General features: G+C 39.8%; 1 protein-coding gene and 1 non-coding gene across 2 annotated transcripts; both read right to left on the reverse strand.

Moving 5' to 3' along the window:
* Positions 1-3806: 3806 nt before the first annotated feature.
* Positions 3807-18944, reverse strand: DYDC1 (DPY30 domain containing 1). Its single transcript, XM_069461222.1, has 6 exons — positions 18798-18944; positions 18230-18331; positions 9821-9910; positions 7014-7061; positions 6137-6241; positions 3807-3836 (listed from the first exon to the last, which is right to left on the reverse strand). Exons 1-6 carry the CDS (start codon positions 18942-18944, stop codon positions 3807-3809), a joined length of 522 nt encoding a protein of 173 aa, XP_069317323.1.
* On the reverse strand, positions 7807-7911 carry LOC138376761 (small nucleolar RNA U13). The gene has a single exon (XR_011231734.1). It is a non-coding gene; the product is annotated as a small nucleolar RNA U13 (small nucleolar RNA).
* Positions 18945-19180: the final 236 nt, after the last annotated feature.

Below are 19180 nucleotides of genomic sequence, written 5' to 3' on the forward strand. Positions count from 1 at the left end.
AGAAACTATACGAGTAAATATTCATGACTTTGGATTTGGCAATAATGTCTTAGGGATAACATTAAAAGAACAAGCAATAAAAGAAAAAATAGATAAATCAGACTTCATCAAATGAAAAACATTTGAGTATCAAAGGATACTATCAAGAGAGTAAAATGACCGATCACAGAACAGCAAAAAATACCTATAAATCTTATAACCAATAAGGGTTTAGTATCCAGAATATGTAAAGATCTCTTACAACTCAACAACCAAAAGGCAAACAACCAAATCAAAAAATAGACAAAGGACTTAAATGGACATTTTTCCAAAGAAGATGTACAAATGGCCAGCAAGCACAAGAAAAGATGCTTAAAGTCATTAGTCATTGAGGAATGCAAATCAAAACTCCAATGAGACACAACTTCATATTCATTAAAATAGTCACACATTTTTAAAAAAGAAGAAAATAAGTGTGGGTGAGGATGTGGAGAAACTGGAACACTCACACACCATGGGTGGGAATGTAAAATGGAGCAGCTGCTGTGGAAAACAATTTGGTGGCTCCTGAACAAGTTCACCATAGAACTTACCATATGACCCAGCAATTCCACTCCTAGGTATGTATGAAGATTGTAGGGGAAGAGGAGGGTTGGCCAAATGGTACAAAGTTTCTTTTTGGGGTGATGAAAATTTTCTAAAATTGAATGTGGCGATGGTCACACAACTCCACGAATATACTAAAAACCAATGAATTGTAAACTTTAAATCAGTGAGTTGCTTAGTATATGAATTACATATCAATAAAGCTGTTACTTCCGCCCCCCAAAAAAATCATGTACCACTACATTCAGGATAATACATCTTCAACCTAAACAAAATAAAGAATATAGCATTTACAGAAAAGAAAAGGGGATTCGAGAAAATTGGGCACCCAAAAATATCAAATAAAAATAAAGAATGAAGAGTATGAAGAAAAAAATATGTTAGACAAAAATAAAGTGCCCACAAATATTTTCTTTCTCCATCCACCTTAGCTGGAAACAAAAATTTACATAGAATCACGATGTATGGCATATTGACCACAACAGTGACACAGCATTTCAAAATGCTGAGAAATAACTGTTCCAGCACTACATTATCAAAATTGAACTACCAAATTTTTTATAAAAGTATAATATGGCCGGGCGCGGTGGCTCACGCCTGTAATCCTAGCACTCTGGGAGGCCAAGGCGGGTGGATCGCTCGAGGTCAGGAGTTCGAGACCAGCCTGAGCAAGAGTGAGACCCCGTCTCTACTAAAAATAGAAAGAAATTATATGGACAACTAAAATATATATATATATATACAAAAAATTAGCCGGGCATGGTGGTGCATGCCTGTAGTCCCAGCTACTCGGGAGGCTGAGGCAGGAGGATCGCTTGAGCCCAGGAGTTTGAGGTTGCTGTGAGGTAGGCTGAAGCCACGGCACTCACTCTAGCCCGGGCAACAGAGTGAGACTCTGTCTCAAAAAAAATAAATAAATAAAAGTATAATATGTTTTATTGCTGTGTTTCAGAAGTTGATATATAACTTCATCCTTGACTTTGGCTGAATAATCAGATTAGCTTTCTGCCATTCAAGATTCAGCAAAAATGTGTATTTGGTGCAACTGTATTTTAACATTCTCATCTTTTGCAGTGCGAAAAATTAGTTAAATTATCTATGCTTACATCCTTGACATCTCCCATGCTTCCATCCATTCCCTCCTCTTCTGGAATCATTGGGTTGCTCAATACCAGTTCAGCTGGAAAATCTAGAATATATCAGCCAAGCCCAGGACATCATCTAGCAACAGAAAGTCTATCAGAATAGGAGCCATCTCCATCCTTACCGATGGGTGGGTCTACTGTGAGTCTTGTTGCCATTAGGAGAACCCTCTTGAGGCCCTGAGATACAAGTCTGGGTACCGGCCCTATTTGGGAGTCACCTCCTTGAAGGGACAGGAACCTCCTCTGCCTCCTCCCTCTTGTGCCCAACTCTGGCTGGGAGCACTTTAACAAGACTATACCCTCGCCCAGAACCACAGTGGTTCACCCTGTGACTATCCAACACTCAGAGACTCCTACTGCCAAATCCAAGCTCCAGATAATACCCCTCAGACACGGCCACAGGTTGTGCCGAGCCCAAGAACCCCCTGAGCCTGTCTTCTGCCCCAGCCCTCCATGGTGGCACCCCCTCAGGCTGAGACCAAGGCCTGGAAGACACTGTACTCCTCGTATCCCATAAACACTGCTGCCTGGGTGGCTGTGCATGCAAGTCATCTGTTCTGGGGGCACAGGGCCTGGCAGCTGGACTGACACAGACATCATCTCTCCAGGGCCCCTGGGACTTTTTTCTCAAAAATGTACAGAACTGGTATGGAAGAATAACATTTCTTTTTAATGAAACTAATACTTTTCCTACCATTTATTCACTTTTTCTCTTCCCATTTATCTTAGTTCATTTTGTGTTGCTATTACAGAATACCACAGACTAGGTAATGTACAAAGAAAAGAAATTTATTTCTCACAGTTCTAGAGGCTAGAAAGTCCAAGGTCGAGAGGCCGCATCTGGTGAGAGGGTTCTTGTGGCATCATCCCATGGCGGAAGGTGGAGGAGTGACAGAGCAAGAGGGAGCCAAACTTGCCTTTATAACAAGCCCACTCTCACGCTAACCAACCCACTTAATCCACTCGTGTGAGCAGAGCCCTCGGGACCTAATCACCTCTTCAAGGTCCCACCTCTCAACACTGTTGCTTTGGGGATTAGGTTTCCAACACATGAACTTTGGGGGACACATCCAATCATAGCACTATTTAAGCAACCGGGCTATTCGGTTCTCATTGCCTCAGGTTTATAAACAAAAATCAAATCTAAAAAGAGAGGAGTCTGTTTCTGGCATTTGTGTTTTCATACCTGTGCCTTTAAGAACAGAAAGGACACATACCATAGACTTAGATTTGGAAGAATTTTGTAAAGGAAGTAAGGTTCTCCCACAAATCCAAGGATAGATCTGAAACTTCAAAGGGACCAAAAGTGTGTGGCCTGTAGCCAGTGGGATCGTCCCTTCAATAGTTGCCCTGGTATTTGAGCTTACTGATTGTTCCAGAAGACACTCTGTTTCTTTGCACCCCAAAACTTTGTTTGGTCCCATTCAATTCACTCTATGTGGAAACTTCCTACAACATGCCTGCATTTCATAGACCCCAAAGAGGAAGAGGGGACCCTGGACACCCAGCTGGGCAGACAGTGAGGAAGGGGAAGCCCCACATCTGTTCCCGGGTGTGGATGAACAAACTAAGCTGGAGAGTGGTGAAGCCCTCCTTCCCCATCCCAGCCCCGTCACCTAAGTGTAGATTAAGTGGTTCTATGAAGCATCACCTCCCAGCAAACTGGGGAAAGCTTTGCAGTTCACTCCCAGGGAGAGACGCCGTATCTGGAGCTTGCTGAATACCCCTGAGCCCTGCGCAGTGGCGGCCTCGTTCACAGACAGCAACTTGCCTCTCAGCCCGTCTTGCTCACACGCAGATGCACACGCTGTGTCAGCTTGTCCCCCCCCCCTTGGCCCCTTTTGGTTGCTTCAGCAAACTCTCCCATTTTCCCAGTGGAATCATACACATAACCAGTTGCACTAGGGGATCCAAAACAACATGCTAAGGCTGCCCTTGAAGCCCATTTGTGAAGGTGAATTCAGAGGAAAAAAAGAGGTAGAGTTCAAGCTTGGAGGAAAAACATACAAAGTGGGGACCTCATGATTTGAAACTTGAAACGAGCATAAAAATTTATTGTTCTTAGGCTGGTTGTTCCTACAAATCTTGGTCAATGTTTAATGCAACCTAAAAGCAAAATAAAAAGTAAATTTGCTTTAATTAGAACTCTGAAAAGGTATAAGCCAAAGAAAATAGAGTTTAGGTAATTTTTATGTGACTACGGGAATGAAGCTGAGCGTTTCAGACAATTTCAAATAATGTTCAAATAGAATATGATCATAAATTATGCTCTCTAGGTAGTTATCATCCCACCCTTTCTTCTATTTCTCTTGCTATGCTTTCTCGTTCTTGTGAGGTCCTCTTCCTGTGGCCACCCCTTAAAAGTTGGGATTTGTAACGGGTTTCTCCCTGAGCCCCCAGGCCTGCACACACTCAGCACTGTCCTAGGTATTGACTCACTCCCCTCGTGTCATTTAGCACAGATGCCCACGACTGTTGAATTTATATCTCCTGCCTGGGCCCTTTCCTCTCCTCTAGACCCACAGCATACATCAGCTGGTCTTGGCCATTTTCACCTGCGTAGCTCAGAGCCGCCTGAAAGGCAACGTCTCTGCAACTGAAGCCATCATTTTCAAAAAACCTACTTCCTCTTCTTATATTCATCAACTTATCACGTGGTAACACTCCTAGCTGATTTGCCCAGGGAAGAAATCTGGGCTTTCTCCTGACCCCCTCTCTCTCTTATCCTGCGAGCCAATCTCAAATCCACCCAGCTCTCTGTCTCTGCTGTCTAACCCTGGTTGTTTTGCGTCGGGTGACTGCAACAACCTCCTAAGTGGTTTCCCTTTTCCATTCCTGCCCCTCTCCAATTCTAGCTCCACCTTATAAAAACACAGATCAAATACTTAAATCCGTTTAATAACTCCCAAGGCACTTAAGTCCAAAATCCCTAGCAACACATGGAACCCAACATGACCCGGCCTTTCTCCACCTCTCCAGCTGTAAATCACACCTTTCTCCTAGCTCCATGCAACCCAGCCACAATCCTCAACTATTTCAGTTCCTTGAAAGTATCTTTCTCTCTCCCTCCTCTGGGCTCATCTCAGGCTAATCTCAAGCTTCACTTCCTCAAGAAGATTCAGCCTGACTAGATCAGGTCTCCCTTCTCTGTCCCTCAGAGCACCTGTACCACTGGCCCATGCCCTCAATGATTTTGCACAGTGACACATCGTAGCAGACATTTAATAAAAATGTATTCACAACAGACTAGCACCAAGTCCATCCAGTTCCACGTTCTGAACAGCTCTTGGAAACACCATTGGCTGCAGGCTGTCCATGTCCTGTTTCTCTAGATTACTACCATAGCCTCCTCACTGGTCTCAGACCAGCTTCTCCAGTCTCTTTGCCTTATCGTAGCCAGATGGTCTTTCTAACATGCAGTTCTGAACATATCAGCCTCCACTCCTTTTAGGATAAAATCTAAGCTCCTTAGCAGGAATTTTAAGTCCTTCCTTGGTCTGGTCCCTGCTTTCTCCCAGTCTCATCCCACAACCCTCCCTGCCTCACTCCCTCCAGACCCCCTCCTCTCTGCTCTCTGCCGGCAACACCATCCTCAGCCTCCCACACCACCACTCAGTAACAAATCATTGACTTTCTCCGGGAAGCCTTCCCTGACCAAGCTTCCTTGACTGTGCCAGCTGTCCCGCCTTGTCAGTGCACACTGACTAAAGTCACCCACTCTATCCTGCCACGACAGTCCTGGTTTACACCTGCTGGTATGGCTCAATTATTAATATTCTCCTTGCATCCTCAAAAACATACAAGTTTGGACAATAAATTACCTGATTACCCTAACTATGACTATTAAATGCTTGTCTATACCAGTTTGGACAATAAATTACCTGGTCATTCTAACAAAGACTATTAAATGCTTGTCTAACTGTCTGTTCCCGCCCCCAGACAGTAAACTCCACAAGGTATGAGACTGTCCTATTCACAACAGCATCTGGCACCGAGCCCGGCACACAGAAGACACGACATGTTTGTTAAGTAAACAAATGTACTCATATACTATAAAAGCATGCACTGTCATTAGGGTATTTATTTGGTTCTAGGGTTTGCTACTGAGAAATAAAATGGTAGCTTCCCCCCCAAATTTAAAGATTATATATTTTACACATGATTTTAAAAACACATTTTGGGGAAGTTTTGCAATTTTCAGAGTCTAAATTATAGATATAGATACGCCAGTGACACACTTCACAAAAAGGCAGAATGCCAATTAGGAATATGGTCAGCAACCAGGGAACTGGTTTTCAGTCTATAAAGCAAGAGGCCCATTTGTCAACCAACCCTGGCCTCATTTTCACTAGGCTTTACCTAAGTTTTTAAAAAATCTGATTTTTACAAAACATTTTGATACTTACATCAGATAAAACTGGTTCATCAAGTTCTTCCACTCTGCTCAAGTTAGGTGCTCCGTATCGATCACTGATTTCAGCCAGCGTTTTGCCTGAGTCTTGTGTTGCCCCCTACAATCATAAAATGCATTTTCACTTTTAAATGCCTTCAAAATTATGGGCCAGGTGCAGTGGCTCAAGCCGGTAATCCTAGCACTCTGGGAGGCTGAGCGGGAGGATCACTTAGGGTCAGGAGTTGACATTAGCCTAAGCAAGAGTGAGACCCTGTCTCTACAAAAAATTAAACAATTCATTGGATGTGGTGGTGTATGCCTATAGTTCTAGCTGCTTAGGAGGCTGAGGCAGGAGGATCGCTTGAGCCCAGGAGCTTGAGAGGTTGCAGTGGGCTATGGTGATGCCACTGCACTCTAGCTGGGGCAACAGAGTAAGACTCTCTCAAAAACAAAAATCTCCTTCAAAATTAATGCACTGCTTTTCTTTCAATTTTCATAAAAAATTTCTAAATTACATCAAAATGAAGCATTGTTAATTAATAGAATTAACCGATACCTGTTAATGACAAGAGAATTCTAGGAACAAATGCTAAAACTTATAAAAATACATGCAAAAATTCAAAATACTTATAAGTGATTATATATTCAATATCTCAGAATATTCTAGTTTTTAAAAATACAAACACAAACTGAATGTCCAATTTTTATTCACTTTGAGATTTTGCTTCAAAGCACATATTTATGACTTGTTATTAATGGAATATATATTTGGACTAGCTATTTTTACAATGTCCTTATTAAAAATGTAGCTACTAATGCATCAAAATTAAGCTTTACATTACAGAATACTCATTCATTTCATGTAACATAGAATGACTTTTTCTTCTCACCTCTGAATGTGAAGTGTCTTCACTCTTAGCCATATTCATTTTCATCTCCTTTAATATATAAAAATGAAAAAATATTTAGAATATACTTCATTTTGATTCCATGTTTAATTTTCAAGCATTTTTATTTTTACATAATGCTATGATCAATTTAAAGCAAAAATGATATCACTCTGTGAGGAGTGGTATGAATACAATTATCACAAAACTGCAGATCACAGCCTTAATACTCTACACTAAAAGAAGATGCTATGTTTTATATGTAAACTTATACATAAAACTTTTAAAAAATGAAATGGACTGAAACACTTAAACTGAAGCCACATTATTAGCAAATGTGAAAAGTGACAAAATAAAAATTCTAATAAATTCTTACAAGAAGAGATTTTAAAGAGAACTTGCAGTTGAGTTTTGCACATAGTAAGAAGTAAATATTTCTGAACGCACTAATCTGGCCCAAGTCACTACCGAATGCATAAATCTTCTCCATCGTGCCTGAGCGCTGCCCTCCAAGACACTCCCAACACTGCAGTAGGCATGTGCTGCCCAGCAGGGCAGGCGTCTTTCTGAACGTGAAGATGTTCCTCCAGCCAAGCCGAGCCTCGCCGTGGCCCCATCTTCTCACTCAGCAGGGTGATCTAACTGATCCTGAGCTGATTTGTTCTGGCTGTTGGAAGATTTGTGATCTCATGATCATACACATGGTCACCCTAATTACAGGGACGTATATGGTACTGTTTTCCCAACACCAGTCCACTTTTCTGGTAACTACTTTTTTTTTTTTTTTTTTTTTTCACATCACAGCGCTTATGTGCCATAAGTTGTAACAAGGTTTCAGGGAGGCGCATCTGATGCATGCACGTGAAAAACCAACCACCACGCTTAGGAACCACACAAGGATCACCTGGTAACTTCTCATCCCCGTCCACAAGGCTATAGTGGGAACACCCATGTTCTTATAGGATCATGTCCCCCAGCCACAGGGATGGATATTTCACACAAACTAAACCGGTCAGAATCCTTCCCCAAGATTCTTTTCTTAACTGGAGCCAAAAAAATAGAATCCATGCCTCTTAGATGGTAGGAGCCACAGCAGCGCGAGACTCGGGAGCCAGGAAGGACCACGTTTCTCACCCCGTGCTCATGTGCAGCAAGCCAGGCCACAGTGAGAGAGACTGAGACTGACCACCAGAGGGCAGCAGAGGCGAGAGCCTGGCAGCACCTGATTCTCTTGCTCGCAAAGGTCTGGAAGGCCCAATTGTACCAAGAGTCCTTCACACTGTACCTGTTAAACCCTTTCTTCAAACCAGGATCCTCCAAGTGAATTTCCTTTTGCAAGTGATAGTTTTAAGTTGTGTGTCAGCAGCCACAAGAAGGCCAAAGGCAAAAGACATGAATGGGCTCATCTCTGAGCAATGGGTGAAGCAGGGGTACTGGGGCGGGGCAGGGAGCGAGGGATGATAAGCCAGTAGGAATGTGGATCATTAAAGTCTGTGACTCTGGTCATACAGGCTGATGATGCCTGGAGATGATGAAATAACAGGAATGCAACACCCTGGAGCCGCAAAGCAGAGACCGATTCTTCCTACAGACTTCTAAGCATTCAAATATAGCTATCGGGTCACCTAAAAAAAATACTTTAAATTCCCTTACTTTGATCATTGTCTTCTTGATACGTTCCTGTTTTTCCTCTCCTTTTTCAACTTGGCTCACTGAATTGTTTTAATTTTTATGGATACATAGTAGTTGTACGTATTTATGGGGTCCCTGTGATATTTTGATACAAGCATAACTATGTATAATGATCAATCAGGGTAACTGAGATATTCATCACCTTAAACATTTATCATTTCTTTGTGAATCTTAATGAAAGAGAAAGAGGATTCTTAAATGTGTGTGTTCATATGTGCATATCCATATGCTCCTACTACACTCAGACTAAGAAAACATCAGCATCTGTACTTTTCAAAATTATGTATAGGGCTTTCAATTTATCCTTTAAAATCTTTTTTTTTAATTTAGTTCACCCTTCACACTTTTTTAAATGCTTTGAATAATGATGCTCTCATCTACGCATTAATAAACATATTGAACATATTCTATAAAACCTGCTTGATTTTAATTTTTTTTCAATTTAATGAAATAAATAATGGGAGCAACATTTGAGTAAGAGATAGTAGCTATAAACTCAGTCAACCAGATGTTTGGTCTATATGACATATACTTTTTGGATACCAGGGAATACTGGTCACAGTAGAGGCTTGACATTATACAGACACAATCGATGAAGATGGGCTTTTTAGAAATAAGTTACTGCACAGTTTATTTTAATGAAAAGCATGAAAAGTCCACCTAAAAACATATTTTAAAATGTAAATTATAGTTAATACATCTAACATGAAGAGATGTACTATTGTCTCAGAGATCAGAATATTCTCAATATTACAAAGAACTTAAACTACAACACCAGCTACCATAATTAGGAACAACTAACTTTTGACTAAAATGTTGAGAGTATCACTATTAGAGAACTCTACTGCTCACAAAGAAGTTTCACATACATGATCACAATTGATCATCACAACAATCCAATGAGATATCGTTGATAACATTATACTACTATCCCTATTTTTGAAACAGGTAAACCAAGAATGAAAAAGTTTCCGAATCTGTTTAAGGTACACAGCTAATGTGAGACGGGTTTTTAGATTACGAAGCTCATGATCTTTCTGCTATAATGGCTAAAAGAAACAGGTTGAGGATCCTAAGAAGTTTTAAATAAAATAGACACTTATAAAACTTCAAATTACCTTCTCTAATTGCTCTTGAGCTCTCTGTAGTTCTACTCTCTGTCTCTCTTTTTCTTGCTTTTCCAACTCCAGTTGGAGTGCCAGCTGTTGCTGAATAATCAGAAATACATGTCATATTATAGTCAAATTAATTGCAAGATAATTAAGTTTATAACCACCTAATTTCAGAAACTTACAAAAATAAATGATCACAGCCACCTAATGCTGCAGGTTTCTACAAATGCTTCCTGAGGCATAAAATTTTAAAAAGGAAGCTTCCTTAATCGCTAATTGTAGAAAGCATAATTTATACAAAATCAAATCATTTGCTCTGTTCCTCTTGAAGTTAAAAATGAGAGTACAGTAATTTTCTCAGACAAAATCTCTTTAAGCATAGATGGGTCTTCATATAGCCAAACCTTGGTTGTAGAACAGTGGGTCAGAAAAATCTTAAGAATATTATCTGAAATCATGGATAACCAACAATATATTTGGTCCCAACTCAATATATATGTCACACTGGTAGGGGCCAGCAATAAAGTCTGTTTTTGTACAGCCCATGAGCTAAGAATGGGTTTTATATTTTTAACTGGTTGGAAAAAAATCAAAAGAATAATATTTCATGACATATAAAAATTATATGAAATTCAAATTTCAGTATCCCTAAAGTTTTATTGAGACAAAGCCATGCTCATTTGCTTACGCATTGTCTATTGTCTATTTCTGCTTTTGCACTACAACAGCGGAGTGGAGTGGTTGCAACAGAGACCATACATGGCACTGTCATCGCTTTGTCCTGATGCTCTGCACACTACAAATCGGTGACATCATTATAACAGTGTTTGGAGTGCTATAGTATCACTATACCACATTGGAACAATTATATTCATCATATCAAAACAAGGGGTGAACTTTGAATGTCCCACTTTTAAAGCAAAATGGAGTGTAGATTATTTTGTTATCAAGTTAAACAGCAAAATATGACTTTTATTATACAATGACACTGTGCTAAAAGAATACAATAAGCATCAGCATTACCAGCACTCATCACAATATCCCCAACTCACATGAAAGCAAAGGTCAGAAAAATTAGAAAATTTAAACCAGAATTATCACTGAAGAATTTCTTCACAAAAATTAAAAATGAAAATAAGGCTGCAACAAAAGTAAGCTTCCAAGTAGCTGATGTGTTATCCAAGCAAGGAAAGATATTTACCAATGGCGAGTTAATTAAAACATGTTTGATTTCAGTGGCTGAAAACAAATGTGTCCAGAAAAAAAATAAGCTTGTTTAAGATTTTAGCCTTTTGGTGAGAACAGTTGTTCAAAGAGTTGACATTGGGAACAACATCAATAGTCAATAAAAACAAGGCAAATGATTTGGAGTGGTTTTCCTTGGCTCTGGATGAGTAGGCAGATGTTCCCAACACTGCTCAGTTGTTTATCTAAAGAGTTGATGCTGAGTTTGAAATGACTGAAGAACCAGCCTCTACAAATAGTCTTCATAGAACAATTGCAAACAAGAATATTTTCAAAGAAGTTGAGAAACACTAATTAAATACAACTGAAGTGAAATCTGCTAAGATGTGTTAGAATCAATGGTGATAAAAAAGAAATATGTTCCCAGTGTTGGGAACGTCTGCAGTGGCTCACACCTGTAATCCTATCACTCTGTGAGGCTGAGGTGGGAGGATTGCTCAAGGCCATGAGTTCAAGACCAGCCTGAGCAAGAGTGAGACCCTGTCTCTACAAAAAATAGAAAAATTAGCCAGGTGTGTGGTGCACACCTTTAGTCCAAGCTACTGGGGAGGCTGAGACAAGAGGATCGCTTGAGCCCAGGAGTTTGAGGTTGCTGTGAGCTATGATTGCACCACTGCACTCTAGCCAGGGTGAGAGAGTAAGACATTGTTTCAAAAAAAAAAAAAAAGTGTGGAATAGAAAAAGGATGAGCTGAACAAATTTACAAACTTGTGAGAAAACTCATGAGTGCTTAAAGCCTGTGAATATTCATCATGTTATTCAACAGCAGCTACTCTGCAAACAATTTTTGAATCTATCACGTGTTATTGAGCCAGTAGCGTCAACCATGACCTTCGTTCACTCTTGTAAACTTGACCATCGTCAGTTCTGTGAACTGCTGTCAGAAACAGAAGCTGAATATATCCAATTTGTCCTACCACGCAGCAGTTCCATGACTTAACAGTGGTAATGTTTTATTGTGAATTTTTGAGATCATGGTCAAGTTTTTATTTTTTATTGTGTAAATTTAAGGTGTACACAACATGATGTCTTGATATACATGTACAGTGAGAGGATTACTACAGGTAAGCAATTTAACATACCCATCATCTCACACAGTTACTTTTTTATGGTAACAGCACCTAAAACCTACATTCTTAAAACATTTTCAGTACATAATACAACATTATTCACTATAGGCCTCATGCTGTACCTTAGATCTCTGTATTGACTCATGCTACATAACTGCAATTCTGTGCCTTTCAATCTACATCTCCTCATCCTCCCCTCCCACCCCCAACACCCCACCTCGGTAACCACTTCTATTTTCTGTTTCTATGTATTCAACTTTTTGTTTTTTTAGATTTCCACATATAAGAGAGGTCATGCAGTATTTTTTGTTTTGTGTCTGGCTTATTTCACTTAATATAATGTCCTTCAGTTTCATTCCTGTTGTCACAAATGGCAGGACTCCCTTCTTTTTTAAAGCTGAATATTCCTTTATATATACATACATATATGACACACATATATGAGAGAGATATATAAGATATACATGAGATAGATAGGTAGATATCACAATTTCTTTATCCAGTCATCTCTTGACAGACACTTAGGTTGCTTCTGTTATCTTGGCTATTGTCAATAACGCTGCCATGAATATGGCAGTGTAGATCATCTCTATGAGATGCTGACTTAATTTCCTTTGGATATATACCCAGAAGAGGGATTGATGGGTCATGGTGTAGTTCTAGTCTTAACTTTTTGACATACCTCCGTACTGCTTTCCATAATAGCTGCACCAGCCTATTCTCACGAACAGTGTACAGAGTTCCCCTTCCTCCACACCCTCACCAACACTTGTTAACTCCTCTCTTTTGGATGACAGCCATCCTAACAGGTATGAGGTGGTATCTCATAGTGATTTAACTTTCCCTGATAACTAGTGATATTGAGCATCTTTTCACTGTTTTTAGGTCTTTTAGGCCATTTTTAGGTCTTCTTTGGAGAAATCTTTAATCAGATCTTTTGCCCATTTTTTAACTGGGTTACTTTTTTTTTTTGCTATTGAGTTTGAGCTCCTAATATATTTTGAATTTTAACCCCTTATCAGATATATGGTTCACAAATATTTTCTCCCAGTCCATAGGCTGCCTTTTCATTTGGTTGATTGTTTCCTTTGCTGTGCAGAAGCATGTTAATTTGATCTAGTCCCACTTGTTTATTTTTTCTTTTGTCTCCTGTGCTTTTGGTGTCATCTCCAAAAAATTCATTGCCAAGACAAAAGTCAAGGAGCTTTTCCCATACTATGTTTTCTTCTAGGAGTTTTACGGATTCAGGTCTTACATTTAGGTCTTTAATCCATTCTGAATGATTCTTGTGTATGTTGCAAGACTAGGGTCCAGTTCTAGTCTTTTGCCTGTGGATATCCAGTTGTCCCAACACTATCTGTTGAAGAGACAATCCTTTCCCTATTGTGTCTTCTCACAGGCCTTGTCGAAAACTGACTGTGTACGCTTGGGTTCATTCCTGGTCTCTATGTTCTGTTCCATTGTTCCATGTGTCTGACTTTAGGCCAGCACCATGTTGTTTTAATTATTGTAGCTTTGTGATATAATTTTGAATCAGGTGGTGTGATGCCTCCAACTTTGCTTATCTTTCTCAGGACTGCTTTGGCTATTTAGGAACTTTTGTGGGTCTATGTAAATTTTAGAATTTTTTGCTATTTCTGTGAAGAATGTCATTGGAATTTTTGTAGGGATTAAGTTGAATCTGTAGATTGCTTTAGGTTGTACAGACATTTTAAAAATATCAACTCTTCCAATTGCTAAAGACAGAATAGCTTTCCACATATTTGTGTCTTTAATTTTTCATTAGCATTTCATAGTTTTCAGTGTATAGATCTTTTACCTCTTTCGTTAAATTTATTCCTATTTTATCCTTTTTGATGCTATCTTCAATGGGGTTGTTTTCTTGATTTCTTCTTCAAATAGGTTATTAGTATACAAGATTTAAATTTTTCTTAATGAGAAGAACCACTCTCAACCACTATTATCAAACATTAATGGCTTTGGAAATTAGCTTTTGCTGCAGAATTGGTAATGTTTCTTAATTCCACCTAAAATTACAAGGCAGAACAGCACTTATATATAAAATTTACACTGTAGTAATGGCACTTCAACATCAACTCATGTTGTTGGAATCACAAATAATGTCAAGCTGCTTTACACACTCCCAGTGCTGTCACACACTGAAACAAGATATTAGATCTCCATTTTCACACAAATTGGCAATGGATATATTTTCTAATCTCAAGCTATAGTTCCAGAGTGTTTGTTAAGCCTCAATGTAAGTGCAAAAGAAATTCCTATATTTCAAAGTACATTTAATGGCCGGGCGCGGTGGCTCACGCCTGTAATCCTAGCACTCTGGGAGGCCGAGGCGGGAAGATTGCTCGAGGTCAGGAGTTTGAGACCAGCCTGAGCAAGAGCGAGACCCCGTCTCTACTAAAAATAGAAAGAAATTAACCGGACAACTAAAAATATATATAGAAAATATTAGCCGGGCATGGTAGCGCATGTCTGTAGTCCCAGCTACTCGGCAGGCTGAGGCGGTAGGATCGCTTAAGCCCAGGAGTTTGAGGTTGCTGTGAGCTAGGCTGATGCCACGGCACTCTAGCCTGGGCAACAGAGTGAGACTCTGTCTCAAAAACAAACAAACAAAAAAAAAAAAAACTGCCAAAATACATTTAACTGTGCAGTTAAGAAGCTTCCACCAACCTTTAATTGGAAGTGATTAAACTATAATACAAGGTAATGACATGTTAAAAGGCAAATATCAAGAGAGAAATCTAATAGAATTCTACAAATGCCTTCTAAGAGATGAATGTGCTGAATTTAAATTATATACATACAGACTGATATCATCATTTGACAGTACCTATCTGTGTGAAAAGACATTTCAAAGATGAAATACATAAAATCTCATTCTAGATTAGCATTAACAGATAAATATTTTTAATTGATTTTGATGATAGGGAACATTAATTTTGAACTCCAACTAAGTGAAATGTTATCTTTTTTAAAAAAATTTAATTCTCAATAGTAAGCCTGTGTTACAAAAATTTATATTCAATTATTATTATTATTTGATTTCATCAATAAAACATTTGTGGTAATTTTCTCTCTTGCTGTACCTATCTAATATACCATAACACCTACATAATTTCCTCAATTTTGCCTCTTGGCCTGCAAAGTATAAAATATCTACTATCTGACCATTTACAGATGAGTCTGCCAGTTCCCAAGCTAGAAACTAATTTCTCACCACCAGTCCAGCACCATCTCATAAATAAGCTAAGCTCATCCCATTAAGAGCATTTTACAACTCCATTGTTTAAATCATGCATATTTTAAATGATACATTTTTACAAATAGATAATAAACAGTGATTAATATTTGATTTACAAAAGGATTTTAAAGGTAATTTCTTGATAGTCCTATATATCCCCACTAAGATAAAAGTGATGGGTTAGGTAGCTAAAATGCAGAAACAATATCATTCAATCAACTTTCAGACATTGGTAGAAGTGGTGAAATAATACCAATCTTTCAACAATAATGCACAGTGCAGTTAAATACCAACCAGACTAGTCAAAAATAACCAGTTTCTTAACATTTTCAGGAAATTTTCAAAACCCAGTTCCTTTCTTCACACATGAGGAAAACCACTAGAGAGCCATTCAAACACACTAAAAAAAGAAAAACCAAAAAGCTTTTACCTCAATAATAAGCTCTGACATAGAAAATGGCAGTAAAAATACTTCTCTGTTGACAAGAAGCTGGGCTTGCAGGAGAGTGCCTGAATTCCCAGGCATTTCCCGGTGGCAGTACTGACTGTGAGGGCAGCTGCTCTTGCAGCCAGCAGGGAGGGGAGCAGCGTCCCCAGCCTCCAGCTCACCTATGCAGCCGGCTCCGGGAGTCCCCTCTGTTTCTTTTCTTCTCAGCCTCACTCTCAAGGCCTTCTCTGTTGGTTGGTCTCTCTTCTAGCATCTATTTTTGCCCACGAATCTACTTCTTTAACAGGCCATAAATTCTTCTGCGGAACATTATTTTATCTTCCACCCTCCAATACAATACTTAGGGTTCATTGCACAGCAGATAAGTTCATACGGGTCAACATAAGATGGCTAGAGAAATGTTTGATTTCTAGTATTGTCAAATTATATGTAAGTAAGATTTAGTAGATGAGTCAAAGAATGTTAAGTATCCCCCCATTTGTGATGTAATTGCCTTGGGGAAGGAGAACTGCTGAGAATCTCCTTATTCTGATAGACAGGGGACAGACAGTAGCCATAGGAGCTGTAGGAGGAAGAACGGATCCTCATTCAAACTTGCAGCTGCTGCAGGAGACACCTTGTCTGTTTGGACCAGAGTCTGACACCCAACTCAACACTTTGCAATCTTGCCTCAAGAATAAGCCAGGCCAGGCACAATGGTCACGCCTGTAATCCTAGCACTCTGGGAGGCCAAGACGGGAGTATCACTGGAGGTCAGGAGTTCGAAACCAGCATGAGCAAGAAGGAGATCCTGTCTCTACTAAAAATAGAAAAAAATTAGCCAGACAACTAAAACTAGAACAACAAAAAAAAATCTAGCCAGGTGTGGTAGTGCGTGTCTGTGGTCCCAGCTACTTGGGAGGCTGAGGAGCAGGATCGCTTGAGCCCAGGAGTTTGAGGTTGCTGTGAGCTAGGCTGACACCACAGCACTCTAGGCTGGGCAACAGAGTGAGACTCTGTCTCAAAAAGAAAAAAAAAAAAAGAATAAGCCAAATGACTGAAAATAAAGACTCAGAAGCAAAGTTTTCAACAGCCCTATCCATCTAAGGTGCCTAGAATTTTCTACTTCAGTATCAAGGATGGGAGATTAGGCAGAGAAGCTATTTGCCAGGTCTGTAATTTTATTTTTATCCAAACATCTAAATAATAGGCTTCTTTCCCTTTTTTAAATGTGTGGACTCGAGTTGAGACTCTAGCATTAAGTACTGTATGGTAGAACTATAGAGGTGGCTTAAATTTGGTTCAGAAGCTCTCTATAAAGTAACTTAGTCCAGAAGCCACTCTAGAACTTTCCCCTATTAGCGTCTACTCCATGCCCCATCCCGTCACCCATTCCCTTACCAACATCTTCAGCTCCCCAGTCCTGCTACCCCAGACCTACTTCAGCCCAAGGGTCTGCCTCTCCACATCTGCACTCAGATATCTAGGCCTACGTGAAGAAAATCACATAATCACACAACCAAGCCAAATGGCACCAATTATGAATACTTGGTCTCCAGCTGCCACCAGGTAATGGTAAGTTTCCTCAGTCAACTCTCTCTTCCCTTCTCCAAAGCCACCATTCCAAACCTTCACCCCTTTCCCCACCTCCTACCTTACCGCCTCATTCTTGGCAGATGATCATGGTCCCTAGTTCATAAAGAAAACATAAATGGTCACAAGGAGCTGCTCCCAATTTTGTTCCATGAAACCTACATACCCACAGTACCCTCTCCTCTTTCCCTCAGTTATAATCAAAGAAGTGACCTTCCGCCTGCTAAAGCCAATTCCTTCTGATCTCCACGGAGAGCTGACTCTATGAATCTTCCCCTCCCTTTCCTAATGTCAGTCACGTCCCCCTACTGCGCTCCTAAATCAAAACAAACACAAAACCATCTCTCCTTCCCCTCAAGATCTCCCTGAAAGCACTGCCTGCACTTTCCCTCTCCCCAGCTTACCCCCGGGCCACCTCATGCTCCACCCACCCTGCTCCGCCCAAATCGCAGCGGCTGTGAAGGAGCACTTTGCAGTTCAGCAATAGACAGGGCTGACCACTGAGTCTCACTGAAGCCCTCTCTCCCTGTGGCTTCTGTGACAGCACACCCTATGGTTTTGCTCTCACCCAGAGGCCTGCATCCTTTGTATTAGCAGCAGTGGTGAGGACAGAAATGTGGATCCGTGTTATACGTAAGTATAGTCATAAAATCTCACTGCTGCTTCTCCAGCAAACAAGACACCACATCCATAAAGGGGGAAACATCAGAAAGCCGTATCTAAGTAACCAGAGCTGGGGGGTTTTTCAGCATTTGGGTTGCGCCACACTGAGGCTGGCATCACTCATTCCAGTCACCTCTGAACTCTCTCACTTGCCTTACCTGCTGAAACAAGGCCTCCTCTGCTCTGAGCCTCTCCATCATCTCCTGCTCCATCAGAGCTAGCTCTCTTTCACGCTCCAGCTCGGCCATTTCCTTTTGTCTCTAGCATTGTTTAAAAACAATAGCACATGATTTATTAGACATAAAATGATTTGTAAAAATGATCTTGAAAAAAATCTTAATCACCAACAATAGGGATGGGGTTAAGCAAATTACAGTCTATCCATTTGGAAACTGTATAATAATTTGGGAAGATGTGTGTTTTATTTGAATAAAGAGCACAAAATTAAAATTATACATTATGTATGATCACAAGTAGGTAAAAAATAATTTAGGGATGCATGTGTAGAAAAAAGGCTATGCATAGAAGAAAACACCTAAAAATCTAAAGAGGCTTCTTTGAGTATTGCTTTCTCTTTTCTACTTTTTCATGTTTTCCAGGTTTTTATATAATAAATATTATTTTTATAATAGAAAAATAATAATACGAAATTTAAAAAAACAATTTGAGACAAATTGGGTCAATCATTTTACTCTTCTGATTTCCCAAAAGGAGATTGATACTTACCAATTGTTCCATGGTCACATTTTCTTTATACTTGTAAATCCACAGTGCTAAATATTCTATAGGATCCACTGGGCGAATTTTTGCCACTTCTGCAAGACCCTGAGTTAGACATGTCCCAAGGTGCTTTTGAAGGTATATCGACTCCATTTCTGACTTCTAGATAAGAACTTTTAAAAATAAGTGTTTTGCATTAGTACAGAAAATTTTCAATTAAGGCACAGTAGGAGTAAAGTCCAGGGAGGTCAACAAAACATTACACCCTATCACTAGTCATGGGGAGCCCCGTTAGGGATGGTACAAGCAAACTGGCCCCAGAAACTTCTCATGGTTTCCAAAAGGGCTCCACAGAAGTCACTACAACTAAAATAGTTTCAAAACCCAGG

Source organism: Eulemur rufifrons, chromosome 28, assembly GCF_041146395.1.
Source record: "Eulemur rufifrons isolate Redbay chromosome 28, OSU_ERuf_1, whole genome shotgun sequence".
NCBI classification, from domain to species: Eukaryota; Metazoa; Chordata; class Mammalia; order Primates; family Lemuridae; genus Eulemur; species Eulemur rufifrons.

What these genes read in the sequence shown, in the direction of transcription:
- DYDC1 (XM_069461222.1), bottom strand. Translation starts at nt 18,944, where the DNA reads ATGGAGTCGATATACCTTCAAAAGCACCTTGGGACATGTCTAACTCAG. An exon ending in ATGTGACCATGGAACAATTG is followed by an intron (nt 18,332 to 18,797) that starts GTAAGTATCAAT and finishes AAACAATGCTAG; the next exon opens with AGACAAAAGGAAATGGCCGA. An exon ending in AGGAGGCCTTGTTTCAGCAG is followed by an intron (nt 9,911 to 18,229) that starts GTAAGGCAAGTG and finishes CTGATTATTCAG; the next exon opens with CAACAGCTGGCACTCCAACT.